At 34.8% G+C, this 26201-nt stretch overlaps 1 protein-coding gene across 4 annotated transcripts in view; it reads left to right on the top strand.

Moving 5' to 3' along the window:
- The window catches only part of ST8SIA4 (ST8 alpha-N-acetyl-neuraminide alpha-2,8-sialyltransferase 4), a 91817-nt gene extending 66674 nt beyond the window's left edge, over positions 1-25143 (top strand). For 3 of the 4 annotated variants that reach the window (XM_085009780.1, XM_085009782.1, XM_085009781.1), the window contains one exon: positions 20798-25143. In XM_085009780.1, coding sequence (XP_084865906.1) covers positions 20798-21080 — 283 coding nt within the window. In that variant the 3' untranslated portion in view covers positions 21081-25143. 4 annotated transcript variants of the gene reach the window in all.
- The last annotated feature ends 1058 nt before the right edge of the window (positions 25144-26201 follow it).

Below are 26201 nucleotides of genomic sequence, written 5' to 3'. Positions count from 1 at the left end.
CCCTGTAATCAGTTGATCTTTCTCATCACCAGCACTAGTCACCTCATTCATATAAAGTTAGGTGTTATTGGATAGGAACCTCATGAAGAACAAAAGACACTCCTATCACTGAGGAAATTCCAAAGGTTAGGAGCTCTATACCTGGAACTGGGAGGCAGAGACCAAATATATTTCTTATTGTGCTATATAATCAAAGGGAGAGATGTCACTTTGTAGTTAATGAAATGACCTCTTGCTAATAGAGCTGAATCTCTGGATCTCTTTAGAATATGTGATGAGAACTTTGTGTACAAATTGAAAAGTCTGAATTAGTATCATTAGTATCACTTTGAGGATGCAGAAGCTATAAATGTAAGAATATAAACTGGAAGACTTCTTCCCATTTTTTTCTTTGTTTATGGCTTTGAAAAAATTAATTCAAGAAGAATAGGTCAGAGTTCCTGTTGTGGCTCAGCGATTAGTGAACCTGACTAGCATCCATGAGGAGGCAGATTCGATCCCTGGCCTTGCTTAGTCGGTTAAGGATTCGGCGTTGCTGTGAGCTGTGGTGTAGGTCAGCGGCTACAGTACCAATTGGATCCCTAGCCTAAGAATCTCTATATGCCGCAGGTGTGGCCCTAAAAAAAGACAAAAAGACCAAAAAAAAAAAAAAAAAAAAAGAGAATAGATCAATTTCATCAGGAGTGACAACCTGAGAATAAGAAAAAAAAGTTTTTTAAGCATTCAGAAATTCAAAACCATCAAATTAAAGTCAGTCACAATAATTTCTTCCAGCAAATATGTTTTAATGTCCCTGTTAGGTACCAGATTACAAGCATCATCAAAAGTAAGGACATTCCAGAGTTCCCTTGTGGCCCAGCAGGTTAAGGATCTGAATTTGTCACTGTTGAGCCTTGGGTCACTGTTGTGGCATGGGTTCATTGCCTGGCCTGAAAACTTCTGCATGCCACAGGTGCAGCCAAAAAAATAGTAAAGACTTTTTTAATGTAAGATGGATAACCATGAGGTCACTGTCTTTACTATCCAGATAAACTTTTAAGAAATGTTAAATCCTAAATTGTTCTTCTCTTTGTGTACCTCACAAATTAACAATCGCTCCCTTGTCACTGTAGGATTTCATGTTTTATTTTTTATTATTCTTTTTTTTCCTTTTATAATTCTATTAAAAATAGGCCTCAATATCATATACACACATACATTTTATGTATGTTTATACATTTAGATTTCATTTTATACTATCGTGACTTACAGTTTTACTGAAGATAATTCCCTAAACTTCAGTTTTCTTTAGTAATTTCATCTATTCATTCAGCTTTTCTTGAACATATGCCATGTGCCAGGCACTTTGCTATGTCTGGGGTGCAAACTAGGATTAAATAGACACAGTTATCACTTTCACTGGTTGATTATGTTGATAGTAGGAAATTATAAGACAGTTTAACAAGTGCTATGATGGGGGAGGAAAGAATGCTGAGGAGACTTCTAAAAGAAGTGAGAATGGTTGCTTGATTAAAAGAAAAAGACCTGCTAGAGAAATTGGTGTTTTAGTTAATGCAAAGAATGGGGAAGAAGTGTTTCTGGCAGACAAAATGGCATGTGTAAAGACAGATGCCTTTTTGTCGTCATTTCATTGTATAGTATTACAACACTCATGTAACACTATGTGCCAGTCATTATTACAAATGATTTTCACACTATGTGAATAACCCAGTGAGCTAGTTCTGTTGCTACTTTTATTTTCCACATAAAGAAACTGAGGAAGTAAGTAACTTGCCCAAGTTTACACAACTAGTGAAAGACAAAGACAGAATCAAAGCCATGCACATTGATTCCATAATCAGTACTCTTTAGTGCCTTTTATATTGGAAATGTATTCATGTAAAATTTTATTATGCTAGGTATTCATTTTGGAGTCTAATAAAAGTAAAATAATTTTAGAGACAAACTCACAATAGCTGAAATAACATGGTTTACCAGAAACCCTGCATGTCATTTACCATGAATCCGAAGTCCACAACAGACCAGAAATTCACTGCAGTGCAACAAAGATTAGCTGTCTTCCTCTACATGCAAAGTTCCCTGCTGGAACCCATGGACATAAAAATCAATTAGTTTAATTTCTCCCCTCGAGGGGTTCTCAATTTTGCTGTTGAGGTGAGATGTTAACCAAAAACAGTATATAAAACTTACAACAAATACAACCAAATAATCGCCTCTGTGATATGAGCATAAAGAATTTTTCTTGTTCACCTTTGATTTCATTGGGCCGTGTCTAATGATTGTTTAACATGGAATGAACGAATATAACAGTATGTTATAAAGGGAAAAATTACTTTCATCAGTATAAATTGTGAGTTGTTTCATTTAGAGGGGGCATTTGGAGCTGTGAAATGTGGATTGGATTTCCGTAATCGAAGATAGAAGATAAACTGGGTAAAAGAAACTTGCTTGACACGGAGAGGAGAAGATGAGGATGTGAGGGCAGTCTGGCTCTGACATCTGTCGTCCCATTGATCACCAGGGCAATTCAGAGAAGATGAACAACATCATTAGAGGAGAAATAACTGATTTAAAACAGAGAACAATTAAGAGAGTGAGACAATTTCCTAAAGCGTTTGACTAGTGTAAGATTCTAGAACGCCTTGAATGATGTAACAAGGAACTTTATTCTTTTGAAAGTGAAGTATCAAGAGAGGTCTGTGAACAAGAAGTGATAAGATCAGGACTGTATTTGTATTAGTCTTGTATTAGGTAATTGGAGCCTATAAGAATATCTTAAAGGTTGATTTGTTAGACTGTGTGCAAGTTACTGATGGTCTAAAGCAGGCAAATAAAAACAAGATGAGAAGGAAGCCGAAAGACATGGAAGTTAGGGTATATTGCATTTTTAGAATGTTGTGACAAGTTTTAGTGCACTAACCTACATTAACTGGAAGAAGGAGAGTCATACTTTGAAAATAAGAACAATTTCCTTCACTTCATTGATGGGAATAGCAAATCTTTCTTCTTATTTTTATAGTTGCCATGGTCCGAAGCATGTTTGAAAATGAAACATCTGTGATACTAAAATATCTTCAATAATGAAACATCTGTGATACAGAAATATCCTCAATATTTTTTAAGAGTTGGGAAGGCTTCCCTCAGGCATATGTCCCAGATATACAGTAGCACATTTTAGGTCCATGTGGAGTTAAGTAGAAAAAAATGATAAAACCCAAAGCATGGACTGATTTGTATCAGAACTCTTGCTCTAACTATAAATGAACACAGCACATTTAACTTATCTACATAGGAATTCTCTGTTATTGAAACTTAGTATCTTCTTACACCAATATAAGTAATGTTGTGTTTAAGCCAAAGTAGTTTCTGTTTAGAACTCATAGATAAATTCTGTCTTTTCAAGAATCAACGTTTTAAATAAAATTATGGTTCTAGAACCTGAGAATTAACTCAAATATTTTTCACTTGCACCTGTAGATCCCTACTATATCTCAGTTTCTATGTCACCCATCCATACCCCCCTCCAAAAAAAATGTAGAAAAGTTAAATCAATAGATCAATGAGGAGTTCCTGTTGTGGTACAGTGGGTTAAGGATCCAGCATTGCTGCAGCTGTGGCATAGATTGCAGCTGTGGCTCAGATTCGATCCTTGGCCTGGGAACTTGCATATGTCACAGGTGCTTCCAAAAAAAAAAATGTCAGATGAAAAATTTTTAAATAAAATTATTTTGGGGGTCCCTTCATAAAGTATCCCACCTGACCCATCTAGGAGTACTTCACCTAGCTAAGAACTGGACTCCACCTCCAATGAAAGGTTAAGTGGTAAAACAGAAGTAGTGGAGAATAAAGGAAATATGAATACAGTGAAGCAGGATGGAGATGGGGAAATACGCTTGAGAAGAGTTGTATGTCTCTGCATGGGAGGAAGGACAAAGGCAAAAAGAATAACTCCACTTACCGAACATTTATTTTCTCATTGAATCCTCATAATAGGTGGGTGTTACAAGTCTCTTTTAAAGACAAGAGCATGTCCTGTTCTGCACTTGTTCCCCAGCAGAATGCCTGGCAGATAGTAGTCCCTCAAAACTAGGTGATTGCTGAAGAAGTGGAGCATAAATGCAAAAAAACAGTAACTTTTCCAGAAGTACTTTATGTAGATAAATATAATTATATAATGTAACTAATGATCCACTGGTAAAATCGGCAACCTCAATTTCAGTTTATATTATTTAAGAAAGTTGTCTGTGGATCCTCAAAGCAAGTCCTATATGTATTCACAGTAATACCTATTCTGAGAAACTGTGGGTCTACATTTTAAGAATTACTGTGTTGGTCATAGTAGATTTTAGCAATTTGTTATTAAAATACTGTACTTAGAATTACAACCTAAGCAAATGTAATAAAAATAATATTTAGATTTGAAGACATGCAAGTATAGTTATATAAAAAGATATGACTGTGTACTTTGTAGAAATCATTGATCTGTATCGTTGTTTAAAATTCATTGTAGTTGTATTGGAGACATATGCTTTCTGCATGTCTATACACATATGCACACACACACGTACACATACCTAGACAAATATGGCACAACCATTCTAAAGGGTATCTTTGCCTAAATAACGTAGCAGTATTGCCATATCATTCTTGGTGAACTGTCCTTGTCTCTTTGCCTAAACTCACAAGCATTATTATATTACCACCCAGAGATATTATAAGACATAAAATAGGTCTGTTGAGGCTTTGAAGAGGTTCCTTACTTTCAGAAGAATCAAATCTTTCTTTTATATAGATATTTGCTGCATAGTCACCGTTTCTAACTTAGAATGGGTTGAGCTTTAAGAAATTGCTTTCTTATTGGATGTTATATTAAATGATAAATGGTATAGTACTATGTGCCAGCCATTGTTTGCACTACTTTACAAATTATTTAACTTATTTTAGTCTCTATAACAAATCATAAGATAAATATTTTTCCCATTTAATGGATGACAGAGTGAGGCATAACAAAGTTAAATAACTTATACAGGCTCACAAGGTAAGTGGTAGCAATGGGTATTGAACCCCATCAGTCTGGCTCCAGTGTGCCCATAACTACTGCACAGTGATACCTCTTGCTAAACTCTGCTGCCTTTCACTTGTTTGTTCCTTGGAACAGGTTTTAGATGTTTTTAAAATTTTTATAAAGAACCAAGCACTCAGATTGAACCACACAAGCCCTTATCTTTAATGTAGCACATGCATGGCCAAAGAATGCAAAAATATCACTAGTGCACTCGTAATAGTACAGCATAAATAATAAGATTTTATATCTCTTTATGCTATTTATAGTACTTCAGAAAAATCACTTTTGCTTAGAAGAGAATAGGTTGCTAGATAGAAACACTGCAGTGATTCTAAAAGATATGTTTGAGTTAATGTTTTAGAGGTTAGGAGTACAAGTAATTTATTATGTCCGTTTTCTATTGAACTTATGACTTGACTTTCCCTATTAGAGATGTATCACTTTCAGTGTTCTTTGTTTTTCAGCCTTTTCTTTATTACTCTACAATAGCATTAAGCCAAAGAAAAAATGATGTACATGAAAAGATTTATCAAAGCATTTAGGCAATATCTGGGAGGAGTTAAGGAAAATGGATCAAAAAGGATATATGTGCTTATATTTGAAAAAATATGAAGGTTTAATTTCTAAGCTGTAAGAGGAAAACCAGACAGGAAAGGCATCTAGTCTAAAGTAACTGTTTTGAGAGGGGAAGAGACAGTCCTGGGCCAGAGCTGTTGGTTCCCAAGCTCTCAGCCCTTCCTCAATGAGGGAGTCATATTTAACAGAAGGCCTCTTCCTCTTCTGACTTGAACTGACAACTGTGAATTAAGGATCTTCCACACCCCATGCAAACCGCTGATCCTCCTCTCTTAGAATACTTTCTACCTAGGTTTTCACAGGCAAACTGCATGCTTAATCTTGAAGCATAGCCCTAGATGTCTCTGGAGTCCCAGAGGTAAGAAATTCTAGGGCACAACATAGGCTTTTGGCTTGACAGGAGTCCTGTTGCGAAGATGTGCTTAGAAATCCGCCGTTCAACCTATGTTCCCATTGAACACAAAACTTTTTTACTCCATTACAAGCCACTTTCAGGAAAGTTGTCAAAGAGGCACTTCTTTTTGAGGTCTCAGGAAATAAAAAAAGGAGTAGCAGAGAGCTGCCCTCTCGGGTGCTCTGGGCAAATGCCCTGGAAATCTGCTTGTCTGGCACAAAGAAGGGACTAAAAAGCTGAGGGAAATACACCTTATGTCAGCACATATTAAGTGTAGGATTTTGCAGAAAGTGGCTGGTTTATGGAGGCTCCAGTTGATAATGGATTCAAGGAGTGAAAATTCACCCCGAGCAGGGGTGAAAGGGGAGGGGACTCATGTTTTGTTGTTACAATCACAGATGAGATGTCCCAGAACTAGATTAAGTTGTTTTATTTTTCATTTCAGTTCATACATCTGTACCGACACAGATGAATGATGTCAATATAAATTTCAGTTTGAAACTTGAATCATTCATCCGGTATTTACCAACAGTGTCCATGAGGCTGATGTTGCATGTGGTGGAATCAGGGAAAAGTGCCACAACAGGACACAGGAAATCTGTGATCTGAAAAGGCACTTAGCACTGTTCTTACAGAGCCGCAGAAATTGCTGCCGTGAATGTCACTGCTATTTAAGAAGTGACAAAGGTACATCTTGAACTTCTTAGAATGGCCTGTAGTCACACGTGCAGCTTGCCTCTGAAGCCTGGCAGAGCCTGATTAAATACAGGGCCTCCCCACTGTGAGAAAGCTCTCTGGTATCCCAGCTGCCATTCAGAATGTGAAATCCAGGATATGACCTGTCAAGATGAGCCACTTCAGCATATTGTGGCGATGCAGCTGTCAGTGAGATACATAAGTCTCCAGAGAAAGGCATTCAAGCTGTTTCCATGGTGGAATGAATACAAATGCACAGCACCAGTCACATTTGAATATGTGTGTGTGTGTGATTTTTTTTTTTCCACAACAGGAAGGTCTACACTAAATAACAGAGAAGTGACCCTAGTACCTCTTCTCATTTTTGATTGCTGAGCATTTTCTGAAGGCACACTTGTTCAGTATTTCTCTTGGTCCATATTTGAGAGGGGTAGGGGCTGTATGGAAGCCAGAAAGATTTTAAACATGAAACATTGGCCTTCTCTTTCTTTGATGAAGGCAAAATTTCTAAGATCCCCAAAGTATTTTTTAAGGTGTTTGAAGAAAAGATGGTTCCATAACGCAGATTTAAAAGAATTATTTCATATTTCTTCCTTGATACTGAACTTATTCTAGTCATTTTTTATCAATTTATAGCACTAAAACCAAAATTTATAATTGAGTTTGAAAACTTCTGACTTATACTATTAATGTCAAGAGAAGTTCGGTGAATGAGATTAGTGATTATATAAGCATTTTCCTAATAGAGAAATTAACATATAGAGTCCCTCAGGTATGACAAATAGACTGGCAGTAAATCAGTTTTAGAGCAAATTTCTTTTTAATTTCATTTTTAAAGTTTTTGAAAAGTAGGAAATAGGATCAGGTGAATTTGGTACGTTCTTGATCAAACTAGCTGAAGTAAGTCTTATAACAAAACTACCTCATTTTAGGTAGAGTTTTATCATGAATTGTACAGATCTTCATTGTCAACCCAAAACTTCATTCTAATAGCAAAAAGGAAATGAGAGAAACATTTGATTCAACTAACACTACAGTTAAAAAAATCTTGCTATCCCAAACTATTTTTGAGATTTTAAGGCAATTTTGTCAACTGTGTATTCTGATATTGACCAAGTCTGTGAGATATTTGTGTGTCTATATATTTGCATAGCAAATTAGTGATAACATATACATTATATGTGTTCAAATATGTATTTCTACATATTAATATATATAACTACATATATAAATGTGGTATGTAACATATTACTACATGTTATAGAGACATACTTAATCTCATATAGAGATTCACTTTATTAATTAGAATGAAATGTTTTATTTTCTAATCATAACCTGTAGTCATTTCTTTTATTTATTCCAGAAACTCTTGCATCCAATAACTCATTGTTTTATTTAACCAGTATTCCAGTGTTTACTGTGTACAATTATTTAGTAGATAAATGTTTGTAGTTTGTAGGTATAAAAATTCAGAACTTGTCTTTTCAAAATTCTTGAAAACTATCACTGAACTATGGGATAACACTGTGACTTATACACTTGTTCTTTCTTCATTGCACTGTGACAGATTTTTTTCCCCCAAATATCCGTCATGTTCCCCAATGGCTTAGCCATCATCAGCTTCAAATTATGAATAATGGACAGATGTAACCAAATTATAATTTTTTTTCCTTTTTGAACCAGCTTTGTTTTGATGAATCAATAAGAAATTGAAACTTAACGTAGAACTTCAGTTTGAACAGGAGTAATGATTTCCCACATCAAAATATGTAGTCATTTCTTAAATATGGACAAGAGAAGAGACAGTCAGAAACTGGCCAGAGCATCTGACAATAAACCCTGGAAGATCGTCACTCAACATTACATTGCAGTCCCAATTTCTTTAGTCAGTAGAACCACATGTAAAATGTAGTTTTAGGTCATTCTGAACCAAACAAACTTCCATTACCTTTTTAAAAAAAAATTTTTTTTTATTTGCTTTTTGGGGCCACACCTGTGGCATATAGAAGTTCCCAGTGTAGGGGTTGAATTAGAGCAGCAGCTGCTGGCCTCTGCCACAGCCGCAGCAATGCCAAATCCTTAACCCATTGAGCCAGGCCAGGGATCAAACCCACATTCTCATGAATACTAGTCAGGTTTTTTTACACTGGAGCTATAACAGGAACTCCTCCATTACATTTTGAATAGAGGGTTTTTAACTAGTGTAATTATCTGATTGACTGTTTTGCTCTCTGGACAAAATACTCTTCAAAGAACTAGAGTTCTAGAAATGCAGAAAGTGCTGATGAAATGTTAAGAGAAAAGGAAATGAATTATTCTGGCAAGGATTTGTTCTGACAAATTATATTTGATGTAAATTGTACAAATTAAAATTATATTTTTGACCTTAATATAGTCAATTTAAATTGGCAATTACAGGCAATTAAGTTTCCGGGAAAGCTATCTACAAACTGTAAATTAGTTAAATACACTTTTGTTTTTAAAACATTACATTCAAAAATCTACCTAAGACAAGTAGATCTTAATTCTATAGCTATAAAACGCATGTTAGGAGTTCCCATCATGACTCAGTGGAAAAGAATCTAACTAGTATCCATGAGGACACAGGTTTGATCCCTGGCCTTGCTCAGTGTGTTAAGGATCCAGCGTTGTGGTGTGCTGTGGTAGGGGTCTCAGGAGCAGCTCAGATCCCTCATTGCTGGGCTGTGGTGTGGGCCAGTGGCTGCAGCTCCAATTCAACCCCTAGCCTGGGAACCTCTATAGCTACAGGTATGGCCCTAAAGAGGCAATAAATAAATAAATAAATAATAAAATGCATGTTTATCTATACATTAATAATCTATTTGCAAACAATGCAACTTATTTTTCTTACCATATCAGTTGCCAGGCTTAAAAAGTTATTTTAATTTCTTTAGTCACTTCCATGTACTTCCAGAGCCTGTCTCTGACCTGATAATTCTTGCCACAGGAAGAACAATCATAATGAGTATATTTAGCTTTCTTGAAGGCCTGTGAGACTAAATTAATTAGCAGTTGTCCTAGATTAGAAAATTCAGAATTAAGAATACTGAAACACTTAAGAATTTGGGAACTCCATATGTGACAGAATTTAATAACCAAAATGTAACTATGAAAGACAGTTATCAGTGCTTTTTTTGTGTCCGTGCTTATTACACTTCAGCATCACTGACTTAGAAAGTTTAATGTTATTAAATATGTTTAAGTAGAATTTATAAGCCATCTCAAAGCATTTTTAAACCATGTCCCCTCATGAAAATCATCACATTTCATGCGCCTCTTTAATTATATGTGGAATTTCAAAATAGTGTGACTTAAACCCAATCAAATCAACAATAATATTTATTAAGCTTCTATTTCCACTTCACTCCAGAAATCTACCTGTTTCCCCTTCCTCAGTGAACAATCACTGGTTCTGATAAGCTGGTTAGAGATCTTATTTACCAAGTGTCTCATGTAGGCAGCCATTTTGAAAAACTCAGTAGTTATTTTTTCTTATTTAATTGAGGAAGTCTCCAGAATAGCCTCCGTTGACTTCTTTTTTTCTCTTAGCATTTATAATTTAACGTTCCTCAGATACATCACTCAGTCCCTGAGTTCCTGAGTTTGCTTTCATACACAGTTGTTAGGCCAGAGACGAAAAGGTTTGTTTTCATGTCTGTACAAAATGAAGGACCCTCTGGACAGCTCTTACAGAGTGCCCATGAATTTTAATGATTTTCAGCCTTTTTGGTGTTGCATTTCACTTAGCCTCTATATTTGAAAGGATGAATAGTAAGATAGCAGCTGAGACATTTCAGAGATGTTAAGCAAGACCATTAGAGATTCAGTGTGAGATTTCTCAATATTTTAAGCCTGGCCACTCTTATTCCAAAATTTAAATGTAATTTATTCTCCAGCAGGGTATAGTCCCTTTCTGAACCTCTGTATCCCCCAGATCCATCTCTTGTTTTCTGCACTCTGTATGTATTTCATGCATTAAGGAAGTTTATATGAGTCAGCATACAAAACAATAATAACGTGAATATACTAACACAAAGAGAAACAGATGGTCAAGAATACGGTACACATGCTTTGTAAGCCAACTCCCACAGATTGCTTATCTTCAGACTTTTTTTCCCCAAGTAGAATCAATCATCAGGCAAGTGATTTGAGATGCTTTATTATGGAAATATTCCTCTTGAACAACAACAGCAACAAAAAGCCATCTCAATTACATTTTCATTTTAAAGAGAGTTATGTTTCACCCTCTTGATAAGTTTATTGTTATGAAGTCTGAGCTAATTATCTCCATCAACTTATATTCTTGTTCAAAGAGTCTGGAAAGAAAGTTTTGTGACTCATTTTTTAATTTGTATTATATCAGTATGGGTAAAAGAAAACAAATCTTATGAAATAAATGTTTGTCTTAGTGCCTCTAAATTTATGTGAATTTCATGATTGCTATATTCAGTTGAATTGTATAGTTTATATTCTAGATGAAAACCTAATGATCATTTCTCTCTGCCTCTTAAAATTTATCAAGTTTAAAAGAAGTAACTACTGGGTTTTTTGTTTGTTTGTTCACTTGTTTTTTGTTTTGTTTTGTTAGATGATTTTTAAGCCCTACTTGTGTAATGCAGGCAATAATTCAACAAGTTCTTTCAACAAGAAAAAAAAAGAACTAAACTGAACTCAAATTCACCAGTTGAGTATTATATAGACATGTGCATAGGTAATGTGATTGACCTTACCTAATACAATTGCATCAACATAATACATTAAATTTTATTTGTGTGTAAATTCATTAGTTCACAGTGAACTCTTATTTGTATCACATCTTTAAATTCCTCCCAGAAGATAAGATGTTTCAGTTCACGTTTATAGATCAGGAAACTAAACACAGATGTGAGGAGGAGCAGCCAAGTCTCACAAAGCAAATTCTAATTTGAGCAGAGCTCACTCTGATAGCTGACTCCACTCTAAATCCTAGGATTTTCCATTGTACCTAAACTGCTCAGTTGTACAGCATGGTAAAGCCAATTTCATACTTGCTTCTGAATTATTTTTTTCCATTTCTTTTTTGGAGAAAAACATAATATTAAAGTAATTCATACAACTATGTATATAATAGATTATATGGATAGATAATTAGATGAGAGATAGCCTAATTTTAAAATTATTTGTTTAGTTTCTATAGAGTTATAATTCTCTCTAATTTTTAAGAGTCGTCAATAATGTGTAATGTTAAAAGAAAATAATATGTTTGACTTAGGAATTTATCTTCTTACCAATGTGAGGTATAAACGTTCAGTATTACATTTTTTAACATGTAACAACTTTACTGCTACATAAGTCACCTACCATAGAATGCACTCTTTAAAGTATACAGTTAAATCAGTATATTGACAGAGTTGGGCAACTTTTATCACCATCAATTTTGGAATATTTTCTTCACCCAAGAAGAAGCCCCATATTCATTAGCAGTCACTCCTTATTCCTCCCCCTGCCCAAGCCCTCACCTCCGGGTCTTGGCAACCACTCATCTACTTCCTGTCCTTATGGATTAGTCTATTCCAGATCTTTCATATAAATGGAATCATGTAACATTTGCTCTTATTTGACTAGCTTCTCTCACTTACTATAATGTGTTCAAGGTTCATCCTTGTGGCATGTACTAGCATTTCATTTTAATTATCATTGTATGGATATACCCACATTTTACTTATCCATTAATTGGTTGATGAAAATGGAGAGGTCCAACTTCATTTTTTCAACATTGCACTTTAACTGAATATTATGACAAACATCAGAGTAGGGGAAAATCTTAGGCAAAGTATAATTTGTTACACAGTAGTCTGATTTTGTAATACTGTTTTTACCTTCATATTGTCCATAATAAAGAATAGTATTTACATAATATAATTGTTTTATAGCTAGCTTTTTATTGTTTTGTCTCCTCAGAAGAATATTATTTTTTTAATATCTACTAATCATCTTCCATTCAGCAACTACTTAATAAATGTGAATAAATCACATAAATTAAATGATTCTGCCTACAAATATATTGAGAGTATCAGCATTAGGTGAGACTAAGAAAAAGAAAAGGCAGGAAAATTAACATTGATTCCATTAGGTTGGACTTTCATCAACTGGAGATTGACATCTGGAAGGGGAAAAAGAACAATTATATATTAACATTTGACATAGTGAAAAATATTATTTATCACCTTATGGTCTTTCCATGTTTTAAAGATTGAAAAAAATTAAATTATCCCTTAATCTTAATTCTGTGGAACAGAATTACACCAATAGTATTTCTAGTGACAGTTTTATCATATGATCTAGATCCTAAAACCTGCATCCTTGGCATTGCCTCAGGGATATTTCTTCGTGAGGCTTTTCTCTCAGCTTAAAGCCATTTCTCAACTCCTCTGCTCCCCTTTCTCAACTTCTCTGCTCAGAGAGCCCTTTATTGAGTTTTAAATTCACACCAAGGACAAAGCTACTTTCTAAATGAGCAGTATCTTCAGCATCACACACTTTATGACAAGAATAAAAATGGAGAATAATGATCTATATGTGACTAACTTCCCCAAATATTATTATTTTAATACTTGCTGAGAAAGTGTAAAAGAACTATTTTTAATTTACTTCTGACTGCCTTGATTCTGTGTCTTCACTGGGCTCTGAGAAGAACTCTGATCTTTGACTGATGTTTAGTTTGTACTCTTTGCTAGCAAGCATTTTTCATTATTGAATGGGTTGTAGATCACATTGTTATTGAATGGATTATAGATTGCATTTGCTGGTCCTGCTCCTCATGAAATAGATTTTTAGCACAACTCCGATCTGGAAAGTTAATGTAACTTGACTTATTGATGTAAACTGGGCATATCCATTTGTAAATAGTCCAAAAGAAGCTAAAATAAGATCATCAGGCCATTAGAAGAGTTGTTTACATTTTGTTACTATAGTAAAATGGACTTTTATTGGGAAACTGTCCTTATGTTGGCTGGGGAATGTGAAAGAATATCATGTAAGTGCCTCCTTAGAATAAATGTTTATGTAAAGGAAAAAAACTGCAAGGATAAAACACTGCTATCATCTTCCAATATCTAAGTCATTTTTTGATATCCTACCTTAATTCTTTCTTCTTTTGTAGGACTTCATGTCTTACAATAAATGATTTTCACTACTTTCTTTTAACCTTAGGAAGAAAAAATGTAATGGTTCCATAATTTTTTATTTTCAAAAAGTAACCCGATCTCATAAAAAGGATCATTCACAAGGTACTTCAGTGTTAACCTCATCTAATTCCTCCATCATTCTTTAAGGGACCATCCCCCTACTTTATTTCCAGTATTTCACCTTTTGGAGGTCACCACTTCTTCATTATCATGGTACAGATTATAAACTTCAGTTGTCTTTCAGAATTCAGTGAGGTTAAATGAGAAACTCAATAAAGTCTATGTCATTGCATCTACTTTATTTATTCGTGTGTATGTGAGAGCCTCCAGGCACCAGTACATGTTTTTTCAGGAAGTCCCCAAAGAGATTTTATTAAATCCAGGTAGAATCCACCTACATAATTATTTTTTAAATTCTGCTGCCAAAATCTAACCCACTTTTGATGTATGTTGTATGATGATGTATATGTGGAGTGAAACTCAGGTTTCTGATATAGTAGATAAAGTCAAAGGGATTCCTTCTATTTCTTTCTGTTCAATTGTTCTCACTTCTCCACAAGATTTTATTTTTCCTGTGATATCATTCTTTTTGATTAGCTATATCTTTGAAATTATGAAGGTTTTTTTTTATAATTTTAGATAACCAATTATCAGTTTGTTATGATTTTTAACATAAGGAAAATCTTATGAAACAATCTTATGTAATAGTCACAACTATTAGGAGAAGCTAGAAATGATATTTTTCATCAGCAGTGGTTTTTATCAAACAGCTCTGTAATGTTATTGAAGAGGAAGGCTGCATGTTATGTTAGATGATACATTATAAAAGTGGGAGTGTTTAATAGTCACAAAACATCAAAATTGGACCACTGCTACAACTGGATAAATACTCACTTGAATTCAGATTCTTTGCGACCTTTTATAAATGACAGTTTTAAGTATAGTAGAAACCATATTTAGAATCCCATTTTATTCATGAATAAACTGAGGCTGAATAATTTTAAGTGGTTTGGCCAAGACCACATAGTTCACTAAAGGTAAAGCACAGTCAAGACTCCAGCTTATCTAGTGCTTTGCCACTGTTGACTTGTCCCTCAGAGATTGCTAAGCCATGAGCCGTCTCATTATCACTACAAATCTCTAAGATGCCAGCAAGAATAAATTAAATAAGTACTTATTAAATACCTACTGGGTATCTAGCCCTGAGCTAAATTTTATGACAAAAATCGAAGCAACATTCTTCTCTATTTTCATTACATAATATTAAACTTCTCTCTTAGTATGTAGTGAAGTTATCTTTACACAGACACAAGTTATACCCCCATCTTCTCCCTTTGCAAATAAGATATGAATAAACTACCTGGGAATATTTCTAAGGCAAAGTTCTTTAATGTTGAGTTTTATTGTACACACTGAATGGGGCTACAGGTCAAAAGGAATATTTTCTGTTCTATAGCCAGTGATGTATTGAAGTTGGGTTGTGTTTGCTTGCCAGAGCTGATTTTGCCTTCTCTCCTCAAGCTCAGTGCTTACTGTCAAGTTAGTCATTCTAAATCAGCCCTGATGGAAATGTTTACACTATAGAAATTGGCAAATGCTACAAAAATGCAACTTTCTCTTTCCCCAAGCCAGTGTCTGCTTTGAAACATTTACTTACACACTAACACACCAATGTACAACACCAACATTGCCTGAGCAAAACCGGACAAGTTATTTTACTTCTTGAGCTATTAACTGTACCTTCCGTGAAGTAGAGATGGTAATATTTACTAGGGCATACATCACAGGATTGTATGAAGATTGTGTAACAGTATTTTGAAAGTGTGAGTATGAGTGAAATTACTAATATCACAATAGTGAAAGTTATATATTCACTTGTAAAATATGAGACTCTCAGCAAAAGCAATGTAGCGTAAACAGATCTAGAGTTTCTTAATAATGTATTTGCACTCAACCTGACTATGTACCTGGCCAGATGAAAACAAGGGTAAAATTCAGAGTTAAGGTCAAACTCTGATTCCTAGAGTAGACATCAGGGAGACTGTAGAGATCACTAGATCCTTTTCCCATGCCTTGAGTCCTCTATGCCTCTAATGAATTAGGCTTATGAAGGTGGGTAAAACATTTTCTATATGTATACTATGAAGGGCCTCAGCAGAAAGAATTTTCTATTTTCTTTTTATCACCTACTTAATACAGAGCTCTGCAGATAAAGGACAGACAGAAAAAAAGTATTGATAAATTTGACCTCTTGAGGTTACAAATTCCTGCTTTCACTTTAGTGACACTTCAAAATACCTTAAGAAGCCTTATTCACATCTGCATGGGAATCCCTACCCTTTGATTCAATGTCACTGCCTTTGGCACTTGCAATGTGGTTAAGTAAGTTACATATCGAAACTACAAAATCATTTTCTAGCTTCAAACAGTTTTGAGAGTGTTTGTAGGAAAAATGGGTCCTTTGTACTGGATTTGAAACAGCAGTAGAGTCTTAGAGGAAACCCCAAAGCCAAACAGTCAGGCGGTTTTGGTTCTAAACTAAGGAAACATACCACTGAGGTATAATGACATGACCACAATTGTCCAGCCAATATGCAGTTACGGAAAGTGCCAGGAGAAAAGTAGGATGTGTGAATGGGACTGAAGAATGGATTGCGTGGGATATGTTAAAATTGATCTGCTGTTACTTACTCACTATATGTCGAGACTTACACTATATTCTTACATACTTACTACCTCTTTTACTTTATCATAACAATCTTGTATGTGAAATATTATTAACCCCAAGGTCCAAAGAGGTGAAGTAGCTTTCCCAAGGACTTATAAGCATTATATGACAGGTTCAAACTCACATTGTATGATCGTAAATATGGCCTTCTATAGCACACTGATTTGGTGAGTAAAGGCATTCCAAGTTGAGTGTATTTGAAGTAAGAAATGGGACAAATATGTTGGAGAAGGCATAGGTAAGACGCCTTGCTCATTAGCAAGAACAGAGTTTCCATATGAGAAGTAGTGAGACTCGTGGAGAGTATTGCATCTGTTAAAAAAAATTAGAAATATTTGAAAACGTATATAGCAAATCCAAGGTGAGTTTGTTTCATACAAGACAGAGTATTAGAATATTGAAGTAGAAAGGAAGGGAGGGGGAGAGGAAATTAATAATACTGAAAGAAAATTTAGCCTAGCTGATGGAAAATATTATAGGTATATCTGTGAATGATTGAAATATTTATATTAAGATCCAAAACTACTAGGGAAACAAGAGGAAACTGCACATTATGGCACTAATTATCTCTATGTGGTTGGATTATAGGCAATATTTTTCTTCCCTATTTTTTTCCTTCAAATCTTATTCAAAGAGCCTGCATTGATTTTATAATTTAAAAAAATCAATTTCCATAAAAAGAAATACATACGTGGAAACTAGATTACTTTCTAAATTGAAAACATTGCTGAATTTTATGAACATATGAATTTGAGATAAAAATTACAGCAATTGATACTGAATTAGAGTATGAATAGTTCACTATTTTATCAGTGCATTATTTTTCTTTTCCTAATCAGGGTTAATAATAGTCTATTTTTTTTGTTGTTGTTGTTTTTTGCCATCCCCTCTCAGCATGTAGAAATTCCCCTGAGCCAGGGATCAAACTTGCACCACAGCAATGACCCAAGCTACTTCAGTGATAATGCTGGATCCTTAACCCACTGCGATGTAAGGGAACTCCTTATTAGTATATTTTTGATAAACCCTTAACAAGAAATTTGTCATTTTTAAATATCAGCTTGTATATAAGCAGATATTTTCAGATACTTTAAAATTGTTCTGAGTTCCTGTCGTGGCTCAGTGGTTAACAAATCCAACTGGGAACCATGAGGTTGTGGGTTCGATCCCTGGTCTTGCTCAGAGGGGTAACAATCCGGTGTTGCCATGAGCTGTGGTGTAGGTCCCAGACGCGGCTCGGATCCCGCGTTGCTGTGGCTGTGGCATAGACCGGTGGCTACAGCTCTGATTGGACCCCTAGCCTGGGAATCTCCATGTGCCGCAGGAGCAGCCCTAGAAAAGGCAAAAAGATAAATAAATAAATAAATAAATAAAAAAAACGTATGTTCCTGGGCATACTGAATCTTGATAGGTTGGCCTAAAAATTTCAAGTGTGACATAAGAGTTATAGAAAGCACATAGTAAGCTCTTACTGGTTGTATTTGGATTAGCTCCTGTCTCTCTTAATTTCATAGAATGTTACTACTTGTGGCCTTAGTTCTTGACCTGCTTTAAGGTTTTGTTTTAATTTACCCATTACATATTGATACCATTTATAAGGCCTGTTTTCCTGTGATTTCTTTTTAGAAATTAATGACCCATTTATGTTGCATTGTTTCTCCAAAAATATCCTGATGAATGGGTAGTTTATTTCCCTGTGAAATTATTCAAATTATTTTAAGCCAAACATCACAAAACTTCTTTATAATGTCATCTTGTAATTATAAATGATGTGACCTTGGAATCCCATAAAATAATATAGCATGATATTATTTTCTTCTAGCTATTTTTGACCTCATTTTAGAAACAAGATAATTAAGCATGACCTTCATGACTATTCCCGATAATTGTCATTCCTAATGGAAATAATCATTCTTTTGACTGAGTTTGAATTGGCTTCACCCACTTTAATTTATAAATAAATTGGAGTTCCCTCGTCGTCAATGCTGTGGTTCTGGTTACAGCTGTGGCATGGGTTGATCTCTGGCCAGGAAATTCTGCATGCTGCGGGTGTGGCCAAAAAATATTTATAAATAAAAACAGTTTTTAAACTAACCAACTGTATCAGCTGACATTTGTAACCACACACAGATTGTGCTCACAAAACTTTCCTATAATAATCATGTTAAGAACACCTGCTTTCTCAGAGCTGCAAGAGCTTCAGTCTATACCAGAGTTTCGTCAAAGCCTTCAAACTGTAGTTTAACTATGGTCCTTGCATGAAATCTTTGTCTGTGGTTTCTTCATGATATTCGTGCTATAGTTTTTGCTCATATCTTTGGGTTATAAGAAAATTCTTAGATGTTCTTCTCTGAAAATTTCTTATGAATCTTCTTTACTGAGAATATGCTTTCTCCAAACACTTGTAATAACAAAAGGTTTATGATGCACTTCACATTGCTGTGAACATTCAGCATGTAGCCTTCACTCAACAAGAAAAATAAAAAAAATTTGAAAGGTCAATCCTGGTTTAAAGGAGGGGGGAAAAAAGAAGGAAAAAAATACTAATAATGGCTAAGTATATTTTCCCTGTTGTGGATGTTTGCAGTGAAGTTTGAAAGACTAATAGTTCTTTAACCAAAAAAAAATAAAACAATTTTTTTGCATATTCAGTAGTAAAGATGTATATGATCTACCCTAGAAAGGTTCACAAAAATTTTTTTTAATAAAGAAAAAGGAAATAATATAGTGCAAAATCTAAGGCAAGTGTTTAAACACAGAATGACCAGAGTCTAACAATCTTCCCCCACCACCCCGTATTTGTATGGTTAGGCATATATTTCCCTGAATAGGAGATAATAATAAAAAAAATAAAAATCCAGTTCACTGACTTTATTTACAATTGGACAACTCTGAAGGTAAGACACAGTCCACATTCTTCATCTTTTAGCTGATTCCACTTAAGATAATGAATATGGCAAGAAGTATTGGAAACCTCCTTCCTTTCCAAAAGTGATGATTAACTTCTGAGTGTGCATGCTTTTCAGGTGAAAAAGCATGTGTGTGTGTGTGTGTGTGTGTGTGTGTGTGTGTGTGTGAGTTTTCCCCAAAGTTTGGCAACAATGGTGAAGCGAACATTTTGGAGTAATTTTTTGCCTTTTTACTGAATAGTAGAACATATTTACCAGCATTGAAATATATTTTACCTGTTTAACAGAATTTTAAACTGCATAAATGGTGAACTATTTACCAAATGTACATTATGTTATTTGTTTTATGTTGTTGTTCTGTGGGTTGAGGCAATATTCTTAATTAGCTGTAATAAATGTGATTTGGAATTTGGAGTTGAATCAGTCAGCATAATATAGGCAAAGCATTTATTTATATTTTTATTTGAAATATTAAAGATTTTAAAAACCTATAGGCACAGTTTCAAATCCTCTTTTTCTAGGAAAATTACTTAACCACTGTCCAATTAGTGTCCCTCTTGCAATTATATTTAACACTTTCTTAGAAGATTCTACTCTGTAGATTATATAAATGTTTGCTGCTAGTTCATTTTGAATGAGAGATTCCTCAGTAATATTTATCTATGATCCAGGTCCCTTGGACATTCATATGACCTCACAAATAAGCACAAAAATAAAGGATAGGAGTTCCCGTCATGGCGCAGTGGTTAACGAATCCGACTAGGAACCATGAGGTTGCGGGTTCGGTCCCTGCCCTTGCTCAGTGGGTTAAGGATCCGGCGTTGCTGTGAGCTGTGGTGTAGGTTGCAGACGCGGCTCGGATCCCGCGTTGCTGTGGCTCTGGCGTAGGCCGGTGGCTACAGCTCCGATTCAACCCCTGGCCTGGGAACCTCCATATGCCGCGGGAGCGGCCCAAGAAATAGCAACAACAACAACAACAACAACAAAAAAGACAAAAAGACAAAAAAAAAAAAAAAAAAAAAAAAGAAAGGTATTTCTACAGAAAAAAAAAAAATAAAGGATAAATGCATGCAGTTTTCTAAGTGCTTATGAGATATTTATTCAGCAATCTTTTGAATGTCATTCGTATAATTACTTTTCAAATTTCATTTACTTTAATAATACGTAGTATACTTGCTACAGGGTATGGTGAATGTTTCTCTAAGTTCTTCTCTTGTGTGTGTGTGTGTTTTTTTTCCCCAGTTACTGGCTGACAAACAAAGTTCCTATCAAACGACCCAGCACCGGTCTGCTCATGTATACACTTGCCACGAGATTCTGTGATGAAATTCACCTGTATGGATTCTGGCCGTTCCCTAAGGATTTGAATGGAAAAGCTGTCAAATATCATTACTATGATGACTTAAAATACAGGTACTTTTCCAATGCAAGTCCTCATAGAATGCCATTAGAATTCAAAACATTAAATGTGCTGCATAATAGAGGCGCTCTGAAACTGACAACAGGAAAGTGCGTAAAGCAATAAAGCACATCCGAAACATACAAACTGGATATGCACTTCTTTTCTGAAGATGCTTCCTAAGATTTGAAAATAGGATCCAAAACAAGACTGGGTTTCAGCATCCACCACTTATCTGAAAGGTGATAAAGGACATTCATGAGAAATCCACTACCAGCCGATGAAATACCTGCGAAGTGCTCTAAAAAATTACGTATTTTGACTTCAAGGGTCCTAGTAAGTGCCACTTCCACTAAGAACACAGTTTGAATGTATAATCAGTAGTGTTTACAAGATCCAACAATGCCCTCGTCATTAGTTAACCAAGCAAATATGTTCATCACTGTTGGGCTGCCCCTGCAACGCCAAGCACATGAGAAGAGCAACCCGGGAACACAGCTCAGCCCTTGGGGAAAGTGAACCGTCCTGTCAGCAGAGATCAAGATGGAAACAGTTTGAGCAGTGAAATCCATAAGATGAAACAACTCAAGTAAATGCCTTCAGTCAGGACTCCAAGTGTGATCATGAACATTATGTTTTTGTTTCTGTTCTCATTTGCCTTTTGGAATCTCTTTTGCTTTGGGTGTTGGGGTGCTTAGAAATCCTTTCTGAGATAAATATGAATGAGATAAATAACATTCAAATGATCATTTTTAAAGTTCTATTTTTTACGGGTTACCACACTGACTTTTTTTAAAAGTTTTATTTTGCACAACTCTAAACCTCTAGATTTTATCCCACTGATGTAGAAGGTACCAACTAAACTGTATCACTCAGTAATCTTGAGCCATTCTATAGGATTACTCTTTGTAATCTAAGATGGTAAAATTAACAGGAAAAAAAAAAAGTACTTTTGGTACCAAAGATTATATTGATATCTCTACACAATAGACCATTCTCCTTTCATGAAAATATGCTACTAATATGAAAGTTATCTCTAGGTATTTTAAATTTTCCAAATTCTAACTTTGTTTTTATTTGAGGGAAGATTCCATAGCTTTTATATTTCATAATTTGTGGAAGCATTTTTCCCTTTAGAATAAATGTTTGACCGGTAGGGCTGAAACGTGACTTCCAGTTCTTGTTATTCAAATGGGAAGATTGGCATGCTCTCTAGATTGTTGTTCAGTTTTCTTAGTGCAGAAAAAAATACAATTGCTATAGTGTTGTTTTCATCACAGAGATGGTGAAAAAAATTAAGAGGTTTAACAACAAAAATATATACCAGTATTTTGCACTTCAAATTAATTAAATTGAGCAATATTTTTTCTGTAGTTAAATTTATTCATGTTATCACAATGTGTTTTCAAGGAAGCACATGAAATAATTAATACTGATTTTTTTTTTTAATTTTAACATATCACAGAATTGACCAATAGGCCAATTTCTGGTAATTACTACTAGGCTGGTAGGTAATTCTGATGATAAATTGTTTCTTTAGAAAGCAGAAGTTCTGTGTTCCCACTTCTACTCTTAACCTGAAACAACATAGATTACTTCTTGTTTCTTAGGGAAGCCAGTCTGAGGAAAGAAGAAATTGTGTGAGGAATATGTGTTTTGGTTCTTAAGGAAGACAGTCTGAAGAAAGAATAAATAGCATGGAGCATATATACATATATATACATATATATGTATATGTATGTATATGTTAGCATGGAGAATATATATATAATCAAGGAAAAGGATATTCACAGTAGTACAGTTCTCAATATATTAATAATATATGGTATTCTTTTAAAAATATGATAGCTCTTTGGGATACAGAAGATTTTATTTTCTGAGAATTCATGTATCTCTAAGAAAACAAAATAGAATCCATAAAAGAGATGCATAGCTAAAAACGGATAGAGCATGATGTACTTTTATCATTGAACCTCTTATTTATTGGAAGTTTTTCAAGGATTAGGTACATATTTTGAATTTAAAGTGGAAAAGTGATTTACTTAATGAATCAAAAGTAGGTAATTACTTAATTTCAACTATTTGCAGACAAGTTGTTTGAGTAGCCTTTAATTTGAATTCAATAGAAATTTTGAAGTCACAAGTAAATTCTCCTAGATAAAATCCACTGCAGAATTCATTGAAAGTATGTCTTAAAAAGCAGCAGCAAGGTACCTTGCCGTTTTCACTGCATTTGCAACAAACATATTTAACCAATTTTAAGGCCACAGCAAAAGCATCCCAGACATTCACTGTTCTGCACATTGCTGTTTATCCCATGGATGCATTGAGTAGTGCCTTTTTAGCTTCGCATTGCTTTGTTACCCTATGCTTTGTGTTCTCTAAATACATTGCCCAGTTCTGAAAATGCTCAGCATATAAAAAGGGCTTCAGCATCGACTGAGACTACTTTTGTTCATCTCAGGGAACTTTCAATACTCAAGAATGAATTCAATTAAAGGCATTTAGTGTTCAAAGAAGACAAACTGTACAAGACCAATTCATTCCCTATTGGATTCCTTTTCATCTTCCCTCCCCCTTCACGATCCACTGTGGCCTCCTCATAGGGATAGGGCAAGGAAATCACAGAAGGCTAACAGCAAGAAAAAGAAAAAGGATTGAGATTTAACCACTAAGGGGGCAAAAAGGCATAATGAAGAAATCAAATTATTCATACCTAATGGAAATATCTAGGGTTTTTTTCTTTTGAGACTATCATATGTTCATAGCTTTAATATTTTATTTCTTTTTCACGATTGAAACCTGTACCTGGCACTGTTCAGGCAGCTGATGGTGAAATACACCTGTCCTTTGAACAGGGCTGTTACTGTGCTGTTAACATGAATAGGCCATGGACACATTTTCATCTTTATTACCCAGCCTGTTCTATACTTAATATAAAATTGCTAGAAAGAAAAAATAAATTGGTACCAGATTTTTCTGGGCAAATCTAATGATTCAGCCTACAGGACTGATGAAATGACTGTGGAAGCTTTTCTGTCTGAAAGAAGGTGTTGGACATTCAAATGTCTTTATGTATTGTACATCATATGAAATGTATATCAGTTGCTAATGGGAATTTCTACATGTATGCTCACAGAAGCAATTTATTTAAATAATGCTATAGGCAGTGTACATACCAACTAGTTATTAAGCTACTACACAGGAAAAAAAAGTGAACAAAGTAATCATTTGCGCCAGTTAGTCACAATGCACACAGTGTGGTATTTGGTTCTTAAAAGAGTTGTTTTCATGTGGCTGTTGTTGGGAGTTTCTATAACCATGGAAGGGGTGTAGGAAGAGTTATGTATAGTTAGTTGTTACCTCTACAGGTTTGAGAGTTTCCCCATCAGACATTATCAATATACCAATGTTTTACAAATTGAGTGAGAGAGGGTTATTGTTCATATTTGATGAAAGAAAATCCAAATAAGGCCCACCTAGAAATAGATATTTTATTATATATGTGCTATAGATATATCTACATAGTACAGATAGACATGTGTGATGCATATATACAATGTTATATATGTGAGTCTATGTGTATACACAGTGAGTCTCTAATATACACACACTAGATTTGTGTTATGCTAACATCTTCAGGAGCTTCCCTGTGGAGCCCTCGGAGATAAGACCATTTTAGAATAAAGAAGTTCTTCTGAGACTTCAGTTACTAACCTGCTTTAAAAGGATCTACTTTATAACTGAATCCTATGTTGTTCATATCTAGAATTACAGTAAGGGTCTAGTGTATTATCCAGATCTTAAAAAAAAAAAAAAAAAGTGAAAATTTAAAAAAAAGTCTTCAAGCTGGCAATGTATTTGAATTATAGTTTTCAGATTGTGGCTCCAGACCCTGTGTCTCCCCATTTAAGTAGCACCTTTTAATAAATACTGTTTCTTTGTGTAGGCAAAAGCACAAGTGTTTCAACTGTATATAGCAGGAAAAAAAAGAGTTTACAGAGATAGCATTGCTGCACAGGATAATTGCTACTGAGTATTTCTTATATCCTTTGTGGAAGTGAAAGGTTTATTCTGTCAAGTTCATTCTGTTCAACACTGTTTCCCTATTGTTTATGTATAGCAATTGGATGTTATTGTTTTATCATTTATAAAATTGTACAATAAATTAAAACCCCATTTTTTTTCACTTTTTCTCTTATCTCTTATGTCCAAGACCTCTGTTCCACTTTACATGGCAACATAAGGTGATACAAAGCTTTAACTAATGCTTTTGTTTCCCCTGCCTCTCAGCCCTAACCATTGGCAATTTGGGAAATCATTTATTTTAAAGTGTGTATGTGGCAATATGGGCGATATCAAAATCCTTGTGAACATCAGGAAATCCTTAACAGTTTTCTGTAGGGTCATTCTGTTTGTGGTTGAGGTAATGGAGTGTTACACAAGTTACAATCATTTATATCCAATTTCTATTCACTCTACCTTCATGGATGCAAAGGCAAGTGGCTCCTTAAATACTACATATTCTTACGGTTGCCCTTGTGATTTCAACTGCTATTACACCCTGTTTGCAGTTCACCTTTCAGGGGATGATTCTGAAAAACTCATACTTAAGTCTTCTTCCGTGCTTTCTAGAATTGGCTAGACTATGTTTCAGGCTGCCCTCTTTTCTCCAGAAATTAACTTTATTTTCATGAGGTCACTTTTAGCCTTCTGTCTGTTTGAAACATTTGCTAGAGATCAATAATGAAACATTAACAGTGGTTGATGAATATGGATCTTATTTGTATATGCATAATTAGCTTTTAATTTCAAAGATTCACATACAATGAACAATCCCTATATATTCTGGGGCTATTCAGACCTCATCATGAGCCTGTGCAATGTGTATTGCAATATCTTAGTATCACAGATGAAATTAGCTGAGAGCATGCGATTTGCTGAAGGTCACAAAGCTCAGAAGTGGGAAAACAAGGATTGGAATCCAAGTGGTCTGCCTGACTTCAGTGTCCACCTTCTTAACCCTCAGGTTTTGATGCCAATACTTTTTCACTGGTAGGAAGTACCCTGGGAAACTTGGTTCACAAGTAAGTCATTATTTAATGAGCATGATCCAAAGTTGAGGTAAGTACATAGTCAGGGTATATAATTTAGACTTTGGGGAAGACTAATGAATGAAAAAGAATGATCATTTCTAAAGACAAGAAAAACCACTCTTTCAGGGCAGTGTCTCCTGGATGGTACTGC

The sequence above is a fragment of the Sus scrofa genome, chromosome 2 (genome assembly GCF_054392235.1).
Source record: "Sus scrofa isolate SSC_HxYL_T2T_F1_AM1 chromosome 2, Sscrofa_HxYL_maternal_Yorkshire_Landrace_v2.0, whole genome shotgun sequence".
NCBI classification, from domain to species: Eukaryota; Metazoa; Chordata; class Mammalia; order Artiodactyla; family Suidae; genus Sus; species Sus scrofa.
The sequence above is the reverse complement of the archived record's forward strand: the minus strand, read 5'-3'. Positions and strand labels throughout refer to the sequence as shown.